At 39.6% G+C, this 19,287-nt stretch overlaps 1 protein-coding gene across 2 annotated transcripts; it reads right to left on the bottom strand.

The window, feature by feature from the left end:
• Nucleotides 1-468: 468 nt before the first annotated feature.
• Nucleotides 469-8,902, bottom strand: wt1b (WT1 transcription factor b). 2 transcript variants are annotated; one of them, XM_035147746.2, is made up of 9 exons: nt 8,089-8,902; nt 5,927-6,049; nt 4,660-4,759; nt 3,438-3,518; nt 2,580-2,688; nt 2,319-2,463; nt 1,945-2,034; nt 1,389-1,472; nt 469-1,220 (listed from the first exon to the last, which is right to left on the bottom strand). In XM_035147746.2, exons 1-9 carry the CDS (start codon nt 8,507-8,509, stop codon nt 1,099-1,101), a joined length of 1,275 nt encoding a protein of 424 aa, XP_035003637.1. In that variant the 5' UTR covers nt 8,510-8,902; the 3' UTR covers nt 469-1,098. The 2 variants fall into 2 exon arrangements, with proteins under 2 accessions (XP_035003637.1, XP_035002829.1); XM_035146938.2 differs by having other exon boundaries at nt 1,380-1,472; nt 8,089-8,898.
• Between the last annotated feature and the right edge of the window lie 10,385 nt (nt 8,903-19,287).

The following is a 19,287-nucleotide window of genomic DNA, read 5'->3' as shown; positions in this document are numbered from 1 at the left end:
CTGATACTGCCATCATGTGGATTAAGGATGCAAAGTGTCGTTTAAAACCGAAGGCTATTATTTTACGTTTGTGTGCGTGTGTGTGAGTGTGAGTGTGTGTCAAGGCCTGGCCTGTGCAGAAGGGGGCAGTCAGTGAAGTATAGAGCCAGGTGACACTGAGGTATGTGTCTTCTCTAATGAGATTTATTGGGCTCCAGATGTTCGTGGTTATGAAGATGTGTGCTGGAGATTTAGGAGGGTGAGACCTGCACCCTGTCAGAGTCACGGCTGGGGTGCTGTTTTACTGTCTGTCACCCACCACCCCTCACCTCAACAACCCCCCCCACCACCACCACCACCACCCTCACGCCCCAACTCCCCCGCTCATAGGTGGCCTCTTAGCCCGACAACAACAACAACATTGGCCCTCCTTTTTTCCCTCTCTCGTACCCACGCACAAGAAAGCACACACACTTTTACTCTCAAAACTGATGTGGAACGACATTTTATAAACGTACAAAAGCACAGAAAATACAAAAGGAATGTCTATAAATGTGGGCAAATACAAACATATACAAAGCAGTTTGGTGGTGGTGGCGAGTGTAAGGATATATGTTCACATTCCACCAAAAGCAACAATTCTCCGTGCTCAGCTTCATGGACAAAAAGTTTGTCCATTCCCTAAATCCAGTTTACACGGCCCAGCACATTTTTCAAGGTGACACAACTTTAACAATAAAACAAAAAGCCAGTGCAAGTGTACTGAAATTTCCAAAATCAATATTTTCCTCATCTCCTATAAAAAAAAAAAATCTTCTTGGCTCAGATTTACCGTATCCTTTCAAAGTCTGAGTTTTAAAGTCAGATGAGCGAGCGCTGGTGGAGGTGCCTCTTGGGGATCTCGTGGATCATCAGTGAGTTCTTGCTCTGGACGTCATCTGCGTGGCTGAGGGAGGCATCAGCTGTGCTCATCCCATCAGCGAGTCTGACAAGGCACCATAACCGCTGACCAGGCTCCAACCTTCTCTCTCTACTAGCTGGCACAACATATTGTCACCTTCCTCCTCGTCCTCCTCCTCCTCCTCCTCCTCCTCCTCCTCCTCCTCGTCTCCTCGCTGTTCAGATGGCAGGCTGCAGCTTGGTCAGGTTCCTCTGGTGCATGCTGTGGTGGCGCACCAGCTCGTCAGAGCGGGCAAACTTCTTCTGACAGTTGGACCAGCGGCAGGTAAAGGGCTTCTCACCTGACAAGGAGGGGACGAACAAGGAAAACACAAAACAAGAGAAATTGTTGCTTTAGAGTGAATTCAACCCCTGGGAATGCAAGCTTGTGTTTTGTTGTGCTTGACTCAAAAAAGCCAGACAAAAAAGAATGGAGACGTAGAAAATAAAGGTATACGCACTTGTTTTACCTGTATGAGTCCGAGTGTGCGTCTTAAGGTGGTCTGACCGTGAAAACTTTCTCTGACACGTCTCGCACTGAAAGGGCTTCACTCCTACACAGAGAGAGAGAGGGCGGCGGCGGTCAGGGCCGTGGGAGAGAGAGAAATGTGAAATGAGAGAAAGGTTTAAACATTTCATTAGATCACTGTAAGAGATGAAACGCTTTTTTTTACAAATTACAAAAGATCATTTTACAAAGTTTCTTATATCAGAAAAATATGAGGAGGTTCTCTTTTTAAATTAAAAATATTTTGAATTAAGACAAAATAATAATTTGGACCTTTTATGAAGTGAGCCATTGAAACATAGACAATATTTGTCTAATTATTGAAACCAGGATTTATATGGTAAAAGAAACATTATTTTTTTTGTTGTTAGGACCAACAGAGGTAGTTGCTTAAACTTTGAGTCATGGTATTTTGCACTGGATTAAATTGGATTTACAATAACTCCCCCCAAATAAAATTGAAGTGATGAGCTCAGTGTGTCCTCCTGTACAGATGCAGTAGTTTGACACTTGTGTACCTGTGTGTCTGCGCTGGTGCCTCTTTAACTGGTCTGAGCGAGAGAATCTGCGGCCACAGTCTGTGAAATCACACTGGTAAGGCTTCTCTCCTGCAAAATAAAACACCCACATCGTCATCATCTTCATAATCATCATCATCCATCAAAATTATTCATATGTTACGTGATTAGATTTGATTCATCTGGGTAAAGTTTGCTCCATCTTTATCGATCCACCCTTCACACACACAGATACACACACACTCAAACCTGAGCAACAAACTCTCCCTGATAAAAAACATGATGGTTCTATCTCTTCTTCAGACTTTGTCATTGTAATTTACGAGGAGAAGCTGTCCGAGCAGGAGTCAGTTGTGTAAATCCCATCGTCTCACCGGTGTGTTTGCGGCCGTGCATCTGCAGATGTGACAGTTTGAAGTATCTCTTGCTGCAGCCTGGATAAGCACAGACAAATGGACGCTTCTCATTGGCCTCTGACCTCACAACAGGAGGAGCGATGCCAGGTACCCGTCTGACGTCCTTTAGAAAGAGAGGATAGAAGGAAGAGTCAAGAGGGCTTCATGGTAGAGATGTTCATGTTGCGTTTGTATTAATTGTATAACTGTGTATGGATGTATGTGTGAGTGTAAACCGACCTGTAGGCCTCTGAACACACTGTGTGCGTGTATGTGGTACTGAGCACTGACGAGCATGGGTGGAGGTGGGACTATGGGTTCACTGTCGTAACTGGTTGTATGAACACCGCTGGGGAAAAATTAATTAAATGGAATTAAAACACAGAGCAAAACATTGTTCCTATAGGTAAACTATAGTGCAGTTTAGTATGATGTAGTACAGTATGCCAGATTCTATAAATAAACAAAATTCGAAATATAATAATACAAGAAACATTTTGTGTTTTAATTAATAGAATAGAAATATAAGAGATATAAGAAATATTTCCGTCTTTAACAGCAAGCACACTTTTGGAACATCACAACTTAATTAAGTGCTTTAATAAAATGTTTTATAGATTCACCACCTGTCATTAGTAATTATATATAATATAAGGTATATAATATAATATTTTCCATGATTGATTACTTAATTAATTAAGTATTTAAGATTTAATGTTAAGAAAGTATCTTAAGATTTGAAACCAGGTTTTGAGGGGGCTTCAAATCTAAAACCACAATTTTTTAGAAATGAGGTCTTGTCAAAATGTTCTTTTTACACACACACACACACACACACACACACACACACACACACACACACACACACACACACACACACACACACACACACACACACACACACACACACACACACACACACACACACACACACACACACTATTCTCCTCTTCCTGATTTCCCCAGGCAGTAGGCCAACAGCCATCTGGTCAAACCCTCCTCTTCCTCCTCTTCCTCCTCCATCACAAAGAATACAAGAATATAGTATTATATGGAAAAAATATAGAAAGAGTGAGAGAGAGAAAGAGAGACGCTCACCTCTTCATGGAAGATGCCAGGCTGTTCATCTGGTTCCATTTTACACACTCCAGCTGAGATGCCATTTGGTAAACGTTGTCACTGAGGGAAACATAAAAACAAGAAATATGGTAATATATTAGTAAATGAAAAGGTTATGAAGGTTCTTTGTTAAAATGTAGTTTTTGGGGAAAATCCAGAAATTATAAATCACTGATATTATTTATCTTACAGTGTGTCCTTCCTGTCTTATCTCTTCCCTTATATGGATAATGAAGACATTTCATTCAGGGGAAACTCCAAATGGTCGGCTTATTAACACATCCTGTCCACCCACCACACTCCTCACTGGCTTCATTAAAAAACACGGGCTCCGGGCCATTCTTTACCTTGGCAGACCACACTGGTGTGTTGTACAGAAACACACACTTGGACATGCAATCGTGCACTCTGCGGGGGTGAGTGCCTCGGTGCCTAGCACACCACGGCCCGGTGCATGACATCACTCCGTCCTCAGTATCATTAAAGGTGGGAAACAGTTTTGGGGGAATTCTGGACAGCATTCCTTGAGACGTCCTTGAGGGAAGGATCATGATGGCTCGCTAATCAGCCCTCAGCTATGTTACACTGTGGAAAGACTCACTGATATCTGACATATATACACAGTGTGTGTGTGTGTGTGTGTGTGTGTCCATGTTTCTGTTTTGTTTGAGGGTTTCCAGCTCGGGCCGGACGTACTAACAACAGTGAAGTCTTCCCCCTTCTTATCAGCTGCTGTTCCAGTATTTGGGGTGCACATGTTCCTTTCCTCCAACAACATCGCAGGGCGGCATTCAAAGAATTTCATCCCAATTTACCCTTTGAGACGCTTTGCATCAAAATGAAAACAAGTTGGAAACACATTCAGAGGTTAGAATAAGCAGACTCCCTGTCCTAGCCGTACCCCTCCTCCCGTCACCTCTTATTTACACTGAACCTTTACTTTTTGTTCCTCAGGACAGACTCAGACACATCAGCAGTAGATCACTCAAGTGTTTATTTTGACCTGCTGGGCAACACTTAACCTCAGAACAAATTAGACATTAACGCAGGATCAGAGAGAGTTCACACCTCCGAAAATGAACAGAGAGTAAATCTGACATTAAATGTTGTTCTTCTGAAAAATGTTGAGGGGGGGGTTGAATTTCCACAGGAAAGAGGATTCAAGGTAGCAGGAGTCAAATATAGCGACAACAAACTGTACCTGTTGTAGTTTCTCAGCAGCAGAGCCTGGCTGCTCGGACACGATTCTGAAGGATTGTGGCAACCAAACATGGGAGGAGGCGCCCCGTACTGCTGGTCAACTGAAATAATGAAAGAAAACATTTGAATACTTTTATCATGGCTCAAATACATTTTACAAATGTTAAAAGAAAACAGAGAAATTAAATTAAATAACTACAAATAGTAAATATACATTGTATTCACAGATTACAAGCAGTTCTGAAGAGGTGGGTTTAAGTTATGTTGCACAGCCAATGCCTGTAAAAAAAAAAACCACGATATTAATACTGTCACACTGAATGAAAAAGATTGACTGTTATAAAAACACAATAAAGTGGTTGGTTTTCTCCCTTCAATTTAATTTGCAGCAAGAACAAAGAGTAACTATTTTACTGTAGTTACTTTGGCGACTACTTAGTTGGTATTATCTGGCAATATGACGTATAGATAGTGATTATTTCTTTTGTATATCAATTACATATTGGTAAGAAATTACAATTTAGAAAATATCCAGTGTATTTGACCAATCTATTTGACCTCAGACGCACCCAATGTTCGAACCTAAAGTCAAGCCCTTTAAGACTTTATTACGATTGTTCCTAATTCCTTTTCTTGTGATCCACTAATTGATTAAGAAACTCAGTTGCAACTTTACTTTGAAAAATTGCTAATTTCAAAGCGGCACACTTTTCATTGTCCCACAACAGCTTGCTAACTAAGACATGAGTCTTAAAACTTTCCAAAGAAAGATCTTGTCCAAGAATATTTGTATTATTTATTGTTTTCTGTCCCAGACGTGCCACTAAAAACATTCAAATTCACTCCTCTTTATAAATAAATATACTGATTAATAGATCATTCTAAAGACATGGTCAGGCACAGCTCTTCTTTTCAAAGAGAGAACAGGACAATTAGAAACAGTGGTGCTTTTCAGGTTCGTATAGTATATTAGTCCCCAGACAGTTTTTGACATTCCAGCAGTCACATAAAGCTGTTTCCTCAAGTTATCACTTCCAGAGTCATTCACCATACGTATGCTTAGTGTGAGAGGAAGGAGTGTGTTTGTGTGTGTCTGCTGGCATGAATGTGTGCGTGTGCGCACACAAGATGGAGAGAGATGAAGGAAAATAGCGACTCTGTTGTGATATGAAAAATGACAGGTTACTTATATAACCTTGCCGTGACAGGACAGCCTCCCAGTCTGCGAGTCAATTTAGTGGAAAAACGTTGGGGATGCAGACAGTTACCTATGTTGTTTGGAGGTGACAGTGTGTCCTCGTGTTTGAAGGAGAGGCTGGAGAGCTGAGGGGTGTGGTGGGACGCAACGTGACCACAACTGGGGCTGCTGTCCAAACCCACCGCTCCATAACCTGACAAAAGAAAGCAAAAGAGAGAAGGAAGTTAAAGGGATCTTATTTGCCTGGTCGAGTCATTAGATTACCATCTCACAAATGACTGTAACAGTTTGAAGCTTGCACAGTCTCCAGCATCTGAGCGGTTTATCCGAATCCTCCTGGTAGAAGCTCTAAGTGCCAGCAGGGTTACTACAGAGACACATTCGTCAGACGACTAAATCCACTTTCCTTGTAACATATCTATTTTTTCCAGCCATCAATCTTTGGCCTTGTGGTTGCAGGCAGATGGAAAAGGAAATTTGGCAAACACACCTCTGACAGGCCGAGATGAGCCACTGTAGAATATTCTCGATAAAAAAACAACATTGAGAAGAAATGAATTGCACATATAGAAAATGTGTTACGTTTGTCTGTTACGACTGCAAAATGGTAATAATATATAGTAACAATGCATACAGTGTATACTGAGTTAAAGCAGGGTGTCAAATCTGATAATAGTACATGAAATCAATCATACAACCACATGTGATGTGCGTCTACACATAGAGCCTTATCCTGAGGCCAGCCCCGGAGGGATCTTGAAAAGTTTAAAGAAAAGTGACTCTTCTTTAAATCCCCCCAGCCTGTAGAATGTTACTCTGAGCATTTTATCACTTCATCAAAAACTACTTTCCACTGAGAAAACAAGACTCACAGCGTACTGTTTGTCAAAGTCACATCAGCCGACACGTTCAGGTTTAAATGTCTGACCTCTGAGTGATGCGCCCCAACAGACAGTAAGCACACAGAGAGATATCATATCCACTGTATGTTAAAGCAGAACGGGACACACAGCACAGAAAAGTTTTATTCCAGATTATGATTCCAGATTAAAATATTTAAAACCCCCTCTGATGTGTTTTGTGCAGGTAAAGAATTAAAAATGTTTAAAGTATTGGTCAGAGCAACAAGTCGATTTTAGGGATTCATAGTTCATTATTTTCTTTCCACAGCCTGTATGACTACAGCAAACATTAGCTTGTTCATTATTATATATTCTTTGTAAATGTATATAATTGTTCATTTTGTTGTTGTAGAAATTACTGGGTTCAATTTACCAAGTAGAGAGAAATTGTTTTGACCCAGTGTTACTTGTATTTTTACACCTGGTGTTGGAGACACAAAGTTTTACTTTAAAACTGTCACAAATTCATTGTCAGTTTCACAAAAAAATCTTCTTGAAAACTGCAAACATACTGTTCATGATGTTAAATTACAATGAGCAAAAATAATATAGAAAATAAGTAACACAACAACCAAAATAACCAAACTAACAACCTTTCTTCGGTACCAGAGGGTATAATTCTGTCCTCAAATAATTTTATGATGAGGCATAATTTCAAAAATTACAAAATGTGCTGTTACCAAGTTTCTGTGCACAATGTGGGTAAAATCAACACAGAATCATAAAATACTTTGAATGTGAATCGTACAGACAAACCTGCACTTCAGAAAACTATTTGAACGTGTATGATTACAGACACTTAAGGAGGCACTAGTATGCAGTAATTAAACCTGGTAAAGCCTTATAGATGATCTACCTAATCATTTAATTCCAAATTAAACACATATTACTGTTGAAATAACACTAATTTAATAACTTATTATATATGATGATGATAATAATAATAATAACTGTTGTAGTGACTCTGCGAGTGACTGAATTTCAAAGGCATTAAAATCATTTCTACAGAAAAACTCTGTAAACCCCAGTGGACAGGAGCCACTGGTGATCTCTGCCAGACGATTACCAGAAATCTGTCAGCCTCTTCCTCACATGGGACAGAATGACCCGGGACAGCTCATAGCATCCTGTTCAGACACAACACTGTTGAGAAACCCTAAACACGGAGTCACATTATGAACACATGTCAGGAAATGTGAAATAACTGGCTTGTAATAACACCTAGACTTCATTGATTAGAGTGTGAAAACAGCTCCTCGTGTTTCGCGGCCGCTACATAACTAAGCTAATGAGAGGAGACAAAGGTGGGACTGGTAATCAGCAGGCTTACCCTGGTTCCTGGCTGCAGGGGGACTGTCCACACAGCTGGGCAGGTAGGTCCCATTGGGGAACACTCTGGGTTGACCTGTGGTTGGTTCTCCGAAGGCTCCGACCCGACAGGGGCCTGCCCCTGTGAACTGGCCTGAGAAGTGCACCGTGAAGGCCCCACAGGGTCCACAGTGAGGGTCCTCTATGGGGTCCGCGGTCCCCCAACCTGGTTCCTGCTTGATCAGGGAGGGGTGGGAGGGCAGGGAGCTGTAGGGAGAGTTTGGATGGAGGTCCAGGAGTTGGGTCCACTGGCCAGTGCCAACAGACATCCCACAGCCGCCACCAGCTCCTGGTAAGGATGGCATAGGAGGCGCTGGAGTTAAAAGGGTCAGATCTCGAACGTCTGACCCCATGGACATGGCTCCATACGGTTCAGTCAGCATTGTTGAAGGCAGCTCGAGACAGTTCACAGAAGAATGAGGGTATTCCAGTGAAGACACGGATGGGAAATTAAAAAGTCACAGTAATAAACTCCTACAAGCGCAACAAAAACTCAACCTGAAGAAGCAACGAGCACGAAGGAAAGTCCTCTACAGAAACAAACATCAGTTATCGCAAATCACTACAGGAGCCATCTTTTCCAACCAAATGACGACATTGATTGAAGGCGCATTGATGAACAAATTCTGCCAAATCTGAAGCTCCCTGTGTATCTGCAGTGCGGTGGAAGTGGGAGTCAGTGAGGGTAACAGTGCCTTGTCCCTCTGTCTCTATAATGTCTGGCTTTCCTTACTCTCCTGAAGGCTCAAATAGTGCATAACTCAGTGGACAGGGGGAGGAGCGAAGGAGGCTGAGAAGAAGATGACTCCCGGGCCAGCGCGGCTGTGCACTTCTCTGCAGATCCTGACTAACAGCACATTTGCATGAGTGGGCGATTCTTTGTTCAAGTGTCGGTCAATTGAATAGCTGCATTAGTTTTTATGAATATGTTTGAGGTGTTTAAATTCCTCTGAAAAATGAGGGACTTCGTTGAAGGGGCTTAAAGTATGGACAACAGCAAGTAAAATAGTGTTTTTATGTATTTAATTTCCTGTGTGTATACATCAAAACATATGGATATCTGAACATGTACAACTGATTAAAACTGACAAAGTTCAAAGTTTAACGAAATAAAACAGAATTTCATTTTTATAAAAACTAAGATGTTTTGCACTGTTGACCTGTGGGTTTCTCGCAAGTTTTAACATCATTTCTGACTCTTCTGTTACATGAACTATTTCCCATTTTCAAACTCTATTTCTAACTGGATGAGGCAACAACATAAAGAAAAGACACGAGAGAAGTGAAAAATGGGTGAGTCACAAGAGATCACAATTGGTTTGGTAAGAACATAGACTGTATATAAAAAGTTAATTATTAAGTACATTTTTTATTTAAATTATAAATATGTATTAATTTATTAATTATTATCGTATATTATTATTTTTGTTTTGTATGTTTGTTTGTTTGTTTGTTTGTTTTGATGCAAGATGAGACAAAGTTAAGAAAACTTATTTCCACAAAACAAAACAAAGAATCCAGTATGTTTTGATGAAGATTTGATAAAAGGGCAGATTCAGGATAGTTTTTTTTCTCTTTCTCTAACATTGCGAGATAGCATATAATACAATTCAATTTGGATTTGGTGAATATAAATGTGGTTTCATAAGGGGACTGTTGGAAGGTTTACACTCAACTGAGAGTTCTAGTTATTATTATATTAATTCCAATGAAGGCATTCACATATCCAAATTTAGAAAAGCTTTTTTTATTAATTGATATATTGGAGGTTTTTACTTGTGATTTGTTTTCCTCAATGACATATTAAATAACATAGTAATTAATTAAAATGTAAAAAAATAAAGCATGCAGAAAACATACTCTGAATTATCCCATTTTGGTAATAGCGCTGTTTTGCTAAAAGCTACTTCACGCAAACTGCATGGCCTTGGAGCAAAGCCACATCACACAAAAGGATAATTATTTATTAGTGGAGGAGAGGGGGAGGAATGTGTGTGTGTGTGTGTGTGTGTGTGTGTGTGTGTGTGTGTGTGTGTGTGTGTGTGTGTGTGTGTGTGTGAGCACTTAAGAGATAGGGGTTTTGACCTTAACTCAGTGTAGAACTACAGAAGAATGCAGTAAGTTGAAATATGCCAGTGAATTCGACACAGCTGCTGTGGATCTTTTAACATTATAATATTTGTCAGTTCAGCACTTTGGTGCCTCCTTTACTTTAAAGTCTGAAACAGTGAACAAATATACTATGCTACATCCAGTGGAGCATAACAGTCAGATGTGATGAGAACATAATGCTCACTTCTGTCTTCACTTCATTTTACAGTGTATATGAGAAGGAGTAGGAACAAAAGCAGTAAAAACAAACCTTGATCTTTGTAAATAAAAAAAAAAATTGGCTTGGCCCTTGATTTAAAAATCTTTGGTGTAAAATAAATTATGCACCAGTGAATTAGTTTTACAAAGTCATTTCATTTGTTTTATTGATATCATACACTCAGCATGGTATTAAAAAACTCCACTGGCAATGCTGAGAGGTGAAGACTGTTCGCCACTTCCTCTCAACACCATCTGGAATATTAAAGTCTAGGATTCCAGTGAACATACAGTGAGTGACCACTAATTCAACTTAAGAAGAAGTGGTGGGAGGGGGAAGACGGGCAACTGAAATGGGTAAAGAGGAGGAAGCAAGAAAAACAAATGAGAGTAAATTCAAAGAAAAAAAACCCATAAGAGTGATGAAATCTGCAGACAAATTTCTGAAGAAGCATGAACACAGGCTGCTGTTGTTGATCCCAATGTCTTTATTGCACAATCGCACTGATAAATCCACTTAAATCCAGTTTTGTGACTATTCTGTTTGAGGTTCAATTGATGGAAAACCTGATGCAGCTCGACATATGCTGATTCCACTGTGATTGGATGGTGAACTAGCAGACTAACTGGTGCTTGGTCAAAGACAAAGTCACATTCTTCGTCACATAATTAAGAATATAACTAGAGTGGCACTCAGTAGAGCGAACTATTCCCTGGAAAAATTGTGAAAATGTCAAAAAAATGCAATCTATCTCCAAATGTTTGAGATAGTGAAGAAAAGATTCCTGGATCCACCCCCTAAAGCAGATCTACACCAAAATGTAAAGGGTTCTTCACTGACCCATAGCACATCCTTCCACCAAGTTTCGTAGCAATCCGTCCTGTTGGTTTTATGTTATCTTGTTCACAAACATACAAACCAATAAACAAATGGACAGGGGTAAAAACCTAATCTAGACTTGTTCTTACGACATGTTGTCAGCTGTGAAAGTCAGAAAGTTATCGTCATTGTTGGGCACTGCCCCCCCCCTCCAATCTGAGGTCAAAAAGGTGCGTGGGGGAGGGCAGTTTCCTAAGCTATTTAATTATTCTTCTGAAAACACATACTGACACTTTAACTCGTTTCAGGACAACAATAACCCCTATTTGACCAAGAACTATCTGACAATCTAATAATCCAAGCATATCTGATGACATCCATTTTAACAGTCATAACCTCTGAAAGATAAACACAGATTTCTCTGGATGATTCGTGGTCACGGAAAAGATAAAGTGCTCTCTGACTTACTCTATTCTGGGAAACAAACGAGTGCAAAGGCGGACCCGTATCCCCGGGGATCACGCAGACATCCAGAGGACGTCCACGTAGCTGATTTCAAAATAGCAGCAAAGATAATTAATTTCTCCCCAAACAGTTTGAAAATAAAAGAACCCTCCTGTGGTCCGCCCTCTACAAACAAACAGAAACACTAAATAATGTAGTACATGTACAAAAGGTTGCGGCACAATTAAAAGTATCTTGCCAAAAATCAGAGAGAGAGAGAGAGAGAAAGAGAGTACGAGAGAGAGAGAGAGGATACGCTTGTGAGCCAAGGCAAATGCTGGCCGTGCCTTCCCCAGCGGAGTCTTTAGCAGGGATGCATCAAATGTGACGGGGGCCGGGAGAAAACAAGCCTTTCAGCCCCTATGACGGATGGCAGTCCCCAAATACACCCATTCTTCAGCTCGCTCTCTGGTTAACTCAGGGTTTAAAACAACAACGCCGTGCCGAGGAAGGGAAATGGTCAATACTGCCTCTGACCTTTTACAAGACATACACTCGACTCCAGCTTTCTACACCGCGATGAGTAAGAGGCAACTGGAGAGGGGTTGGTTCCAGCCAGAGAGACGCATGATAAACTACGCAGATATGTGATTTGGCGGGACACATGAAAAAGAAATTACTTTTTCCATTTTAATAACCATCTGTATTCATGCTACTGCATCTGAAGATAGACAGTTTATTACGCTGCTTCTCTTTAAATCGAGCGCTGGCGATTTAAAACGATATGATTTATTAACATTTTTAAAACATTAAGTAATCAGTTTTTTCTTTTGTGGCTACGATATGATCATCAAAACAGCCTGCGTAAGAGAAGTGCCAGAGAGCAACAGGTGTTATTTTGATGTGCTGACAGTGGCATAAAAAAAAGGCCTAGTCCTTCACTTGTCTGCGTGGGCATGGAAACACACTGATAACAAACACAGCAGCATTTCTAGGAAGCCAAAGAACACCAAAGAATTATCTTCTTCTGTCTTCTCTCAATGAGTTCCTCAGAACAGTGTTCGGGTTGTGCGAGAGCCAGTCTCCTGCTCTTTGAGATAACAAAAACGAACGCACCTCTCATCATCTCGTTGTTTTACACATTGACGCAAACATTTGGAAAAATCTGCATCATACCTAAAACTTCATTTTCACACATCTTTGCTCCTGCCTGTGGCCGACATAGAACGCAACAATTGCCACTTTTTAATTTCCTCTCATATCTTCTCAGAGTTGCTCTTCAAAGTGTTGCATATCAGCGCAGAGATAAGAGACAGAGGAGAGGGATTTCCACGGCTCATGTGTCAGACACAACACTGGTCCGGTGATGTTTCACACACCAGCGCTTCTTCATGTTGATGATCACCTTTCACCTTTACCCTCTCCCCCATATTCATTTACATTCGTTTACAAGCTGGACTCTCCAGGATCAAATACAAGTGGAAATACTTTTAAGCGAGGAATATAAACAGTCAGATCAAAGTACGGAGTGACAGCTAAATGAAAGTTAATAAAGGAAATTCTTTGTTTTGGTCAGCCAATCCTAAGAACAGGCGTAAGTCCATCTATCGTTAAACCGACTTTTAAAATGGGTCATGAATTTATACGTTCATTAAAAAATGCTTAATAAGTAAACTGGGGATTTGGCAGGGACTACTCAAACTAAATCAGTGTTTATGTTTATGGTGAAAAAAGAACACATCACCCAGTGTGGCCTTAATAATGTGTTTTAATAGATTTTAGATCACAGAGGAATGAGTTGGAGCAGCTTCTGGCGACACGGGCAGTATTTTTTAAGAATAATTTGTTGCCGGGACTTTTTAAATGTGGTTTGTTGACAATAATAAAAATACAGAACAGGAAGCATCTAATTATCTTTGAGGGATCACAACAGTTATTGGTTTTAAACTGCATTCATGGTATGTCAGCAGAATGGGATTCACAGGAAACACACCTGAGTGTGTTAGCTCCACTGCTAACTTGTAATCACACAGGATCCATGACCTACATTAGTTACTTTTGATTAGTACATGTCTGTAGCAGTTCATTACCAAGTCCAGTCCGACACAAACCGTTAGTCGCTCAAACGAAAATCATTGAATTGTTGGATTAATGCTATACTTAATTTCTATTTGTAACTCATAACCTTTCTGCAAACAGTTTGTTGACAAGATGTGATATTTCTTTTCTCTGAGTGGAATATATCATTGATAGAAATTCCCGATATATTTAAAGTCAGAGGCTGACAAGACGTTTAACAGATCGTCAGCTTGTTATTACATTTTAAAATTAACCTACATTGATATTTGATAGTTTTTTACCATTAAATAATAAGTTGATGTTTATTTTGTATTCCACTGTACAGTCATCTCCAGTGTCTTGTTGCAATTTTCTGAATAATAACCCACTGTATGTCTCATCCTAGCAGGTGCCTGTGTGTCAGGATCAAGGCCGGCCATTATCAGTTGTTAACGGTAAACCACAGCCTCTTCCCTGCTGTCACACCCCGGCAGCTGCAGCCAGGGCGTAAGCAAAAAACATTTCAGATATCTCCAGTGGTTACTGATTCTGTTGTCCTACCCTTAAGTCTCATTCTGAGGCGAGGAGAGCAAATGTTTACAGGATGACTCGGATGACAAATCACCACAATCAGAACATAGAGTGACTGTAATCTCTCAAATTGAGGGAAATGCGCTGTTACTGCAACTTTCTCAGCCCCAGTGAGACACACTATAGATGAACAAAATTTCAAATATGTCAAACAGTAATGTTTGACATATTTGAGTCAATCGTGACTTGGTCTCAGCTGTCAATCATGATGTTTGACCCTGTTTTCAAATAACAAAGAATTAAAACAAAACCTACCGTACAAATGAACACTTGAACAAACACCAGTGTGATAAGAACTACCTAAAATGATTAGTAACTATCTTTATAAAATGTATTTGATGTTTATTTTTAATTTTTAGATTGGTTCATGTCCCATTCACTTACATTGATGAGGTGGGATTTGAACCTATACTGCAGCCAACCACCAGGTGGCGATCGTTACGGTTTGGCTTCACTTTTGTGGTGCAGTCATGTCGTCCATCTTCAAATGAAGTCTATACCCTCAGTTGTTTTATATTTTTGGGCTTGTTCTTAAGCAATTCGATTCATTAATAAGACACCTTTATAATTGCCTGTTCTCTGTCTTCAGCACTGTATTTATCTGCAAGAGTTTGAATGGTATCTTAAAGGCAAAGGGTCACACTGTTAAACATGCCTTTAATTAATATTTCAGAGATGTGGCATCTGTAGCATCAAGCCAAATATTGTGTAACATATCCCCGATGGAAATAAATTTGATTCTTTGTTTGACCATTCTCTTAAAAAGTGTATTTCTCCTCCTAGACTCTGGGTGTGAGTAATATAAACACTCTCTGATGAAAAGAGACCACTACATCATGAAAACGCTCCAGTCCCTCTGCAGTGACTCAACCGGTCCAGACAGAAATATCAGAATTCCAGGACTGTAACTTTGTTTCTTTTTTTTTTCTTTAGCTGCTGCCATTAGGTTGCAATAGCACATTCCATGTGGGGAAGGGGGATTAACGACCTCAGATAGCTCAACACCACAAATGCAAACTCACTTTGATGGATTGCTGCGGTCTGTGATATGAAGCTGGTCATTAAGTGATATGACAAGATAACAGTGGTATTTCACGAATCAACCTTCTTTGTCTGCTCACGCGTTTTAGCTGCTCGAAGGAAAGTACAGTTTGGCCGAGTAATGTCTACGAAATACTGTTTATTAAAGAAGAATAAAGTTCGAATTGAATGAACAAAAATAATTGTAAATTAATTTCCTTAAGTATGACGTGCATCAAGTTGTGTGACTGATCATCTGATGGTTGGGTAACCAAGTGATCATAAGGGCAGAACAGCCAACACGATAGACCACAGGCATTCAGCTGGATAAGACATTTAACTCTATACACCGATGAGCTTTAATGTGATTAGAGCTGCATTAATTAACTTGTTGCCAGTAGGGGGCAAAAAGACATTAAATTACACAGCCACAACTTATTCAAATAATTAAGTTGTTGTGACTAACTAGTTAGCAAATATTTGTAAACTTTAACCAAACAACAACAAATCGATGTGTAAAAGCAATATTCACTCCTAATTTAGCCTCGGTTTGGTCTCCACCAAGTTCCGAGAAAGTGGCCAGACTCAAACATTCGATAAATCTTCAAGCCATAAAAAAAATATACGAAAAAAAAGAGGCAAAAAGTTACTATGGAGCAATATTTTTTTTAAAGCCCAATTCCTGTTTTTAGCTTTCACAACACTGAAAAATTATTTAAAGCTGTAAATTTTTCATTAGTCACATGTTTTGATGGTAAATCAATTTGTCATTTTGTCTATAAAATTTCACAAGTGAGATGATCAAAATCCTTATATTGTCCTAACAACAGAATATAATTTCAATTCACTATAACAAGTGATACAGAAAAGCAGCAAAATCCTTGCGATCGTTAATCTGACACGAATTTGTATGAAACATTCTTTTCTCATCATTAATTGATTAACAAAATACTTGCCAATTAATTTTTCTAAATAATGAATCAGCTATTATTTACAGCTGTAGAGTTTAGGAAGTGAAATATATTAAAGAAAAATAGAGGAAAATGACAGAAGGAATAAGTCTACAGCCAAGTTGGTTGTAAGGTCAAAGTAAATAATGACAATTCCTCCTTTTTAATATGAGGTGACAGCTGTCTTATATGTTAGCAGTGTTCTTAGCATGTAGCCTGTATCAATGAGTGCTTATTGACTCACCGTCCAAAATCTGAATAAGAGAAGTCAACTGAGATAATGAAACACAATTAATTAACAGAAGATATAGAGCCCATACTGTGAAACTTATTTATAACTATTCCAACAGTTCGATTATGGTCATTTATTCAAAAAAAATTAAAACAACTGGTAAAATGTTTATAATATAGTTCTGCAGCAGTAAACAACCAAAGTCCATCATTGGACTTTACATGTCTCGGACTTACTTCTGGTTGAGGTTGTTTTGGCCTTTGTTTGATTATTTGTTTTCTTGTATATGTGTGTGTACGTGTGTGGGGACGGTGTCTCGGTTTGTAAGTAATTAACAAGCCATTGACTCCACCGAGGGAAGCAGGGAAGTTACTCATGCAATGCAGCCTGACAAGGTCAGTGACTGATAGATGAGCCCGAGCGAGGGGATTTTTCAGAGATTATGAAAGCAGGCAGAACTGTGGGAACCTGACAATTAGTGGGTGGAAGGTAGGCAGCCATGTTGGATGATGAACATGAGGCTGGTTTACATGGATACTCACCACTTGGCCGGCTGACATGGAAAAAGCAGACACCTGGGCTCAACGTATTCTTAACACACAGTCATTTATCTTTGAGGAGGCTGAGTAGGCGATTAGCCAGCAGTTCCGGAACAACTTGGGCTATCTCCAATCAAACATACACAGAGGAGATTTTGACAATATATATTTAAAAATCTGTCCTACAAAAAATCATAACCACATATTAATTTAATAGACTAATATAGAGGTAGGAAAGAATATAGACAAAGAAATACTGAGGTAGGATCAATCACACGCACACACACACACCCAGAGAGCATTGCATTGACTTACATTGATTTCCTGGACACTTCCTCCAACCTTAACCATAGTTACTACCTGCCTAACTTGAACCTTAACCTTAACCTTAACCTGACCTTAACCTGACCTTAACCTAAACCTGCCCTAGAATATAAACAGATTTAGGTCTGTTGGCTTACTTGTTTTTGTTTGAAAGTGTATGGTGTATTTGGGGGATGTAATTTGTGTTGCTGTTAAACTCCATTATTCTATTGTATGTCTGTTATTTAAGATACACTAGTTGGTGTGAACGAGCTGGACAAAATACAAGAAACATCCATCCATTCATTAATGATATCATTTATATTGGGGCGTACCCTGGACAATCTGCATGTCTTGACTGTGAGACCCTGGACTGTGGGAATAAGCTGGAATAGAAAACCCAGGAGGAAATAACTGAGAATCAAACCAGGAACATTCTTGCTGTGAGGCGACAGTGCTGACCACTGAATCACTGGGCCGCCCATAAAAGAAACACTCATCAATATAATGCAATACAGTTAAACCACACCACACACTACATCCTTTAAAATGACAGCAGAGATGGACCATTAATCATTAAGGTATGACTTACTGCAAGACTGTTGTATTAGACCACACTAGCCTAAGCAATGTGAAGCCAATAAACTAGTATCTGGGTGAATGCCCTTATAAAATAAACTTAGTATAGTTGCATTTTATTTTTTTAATGAATCCAATTCTATTTTTAAATGGTTTCCTGAGACTACAGATTGAAATAAAATAATACTCAAGGGAAGTTAAAAAAAAACCTCTATATAAGTTAACAGTATATATATATATATATATATATATATATATATATATATATATATATATATATATATATATAAAAATGCTTAATACTTTGTTGACCCAAATACAAGCCACTGGCAACAAGTCAAAGAAAAAACGGGAAGTGTAAGAGAATTGGTATCCATCATGAGACATTACACTTTCTTGCAAAAGTAAGATGATGGGAATTTGCCTTGGCAGCATCTGTAATGATTTCACAACCACAATAAATAGAGTGACCAATACTCTTCCACTGAATTCTGCACCCATCTACACCCATCAGAGATCAATGCAAGTAACATGGACAATGTCTGCATGAATCTTATGAAGTCTATGCTGCCAAGTTAGATTTAGGAGGATATAAAACAGGCTAAATCCCAGTTTAATACATGTACCAGGTACAGTCTCTGAGGAGATAAAAGGGTTTTCTGTAACATCCATGCTACTTTCAGGACATTCTGCCGTCAATATTACAAACGCTATCGAGCATCGCAACACTTTAAAGAGCTTTTAAAGAAGACGAAAACAAATTCTCTTCGATGCACCTGGAGCTTCAAAGCCCCCCCAACGCTCTTATTCTGGACTTGAAATAGACCAGGCACTTGACAACAGCTGTTAATCAGATAATGAAAGCCTCAGAGTTACACAAGCACACTTGTGAAGAAGCAGCTATAAATTCTTTGCCATGACAGCATACAAGGGTGGGATTCAGTACCAGGCACTTGCCTTCCTAACGGGATGAAGCATCACACTACCACAATGAGGAAACACTGCACCAGCCAGTTCCCCTCCGCGCACTATTTTAAGGTATTCGTGCAAGTGAGCGCAACACACATCAGTTCCCTAACTGTAACTGAAAAGAGAAATACATGATGAGTAAGACTTTCGAGAAATGATGACATAGCATGATTCGTACCCACGGTGTAGGAATAAAAACAACACATAGTTTAGTGACAGGTGAACGGAGGTGACGCGCAGCTTGGAAATGGAAAACACTCCACAGTATCAAGACCTCAATGTTAAGTAACCTGACTCCAGAGTTTTGGGGTGAACTCATGCACCACTTACCCTCTTCACCTCACTC

Source organism: Hippoglossus stenolepis, chromosome 1, assembly GCF_022539355.2.
Source record: "Hippoglossus stenolepis isolate QCI-W04-F060 chromosome 1, HSTE1.2, whole genome shotgun sequence".
NCBI classification, from domain to species: Eukaryota; Metazoa; Chordata; class Actinopteri; order Pleuronectiformes; family Pleuronectidae; genus Hippoglossus; species Hippoglossus stenolepis.
This window is presented reverse-complemented; position numbering and strand designations above follow the sequence as displayed.

Bases quoted from the DNA above. Each gene is read 5' to 3' on its own strand.
- wt1b (XM_035146938.2), bottom strand. From the start codon at position 8,509: ATGCTGACTGAACCGTATGGAGCCATGTCCATGGGGTCAGACGTTCGA. The intron at 4,760-5,926 runs GTAACTGTCTGC...TCATTATTTCAG, and splicing joins GTCACCTCCAAACAACATAG to TTGACCAGCAGTACGGGGCG. The intron at 1,473-1,944 runs GTACACAAGTGT...CTCTCTGTGTAG, and splicing joins GCACCAGCGCAGACACACAG to GAGTGAAGCCCTTTCAGTGC.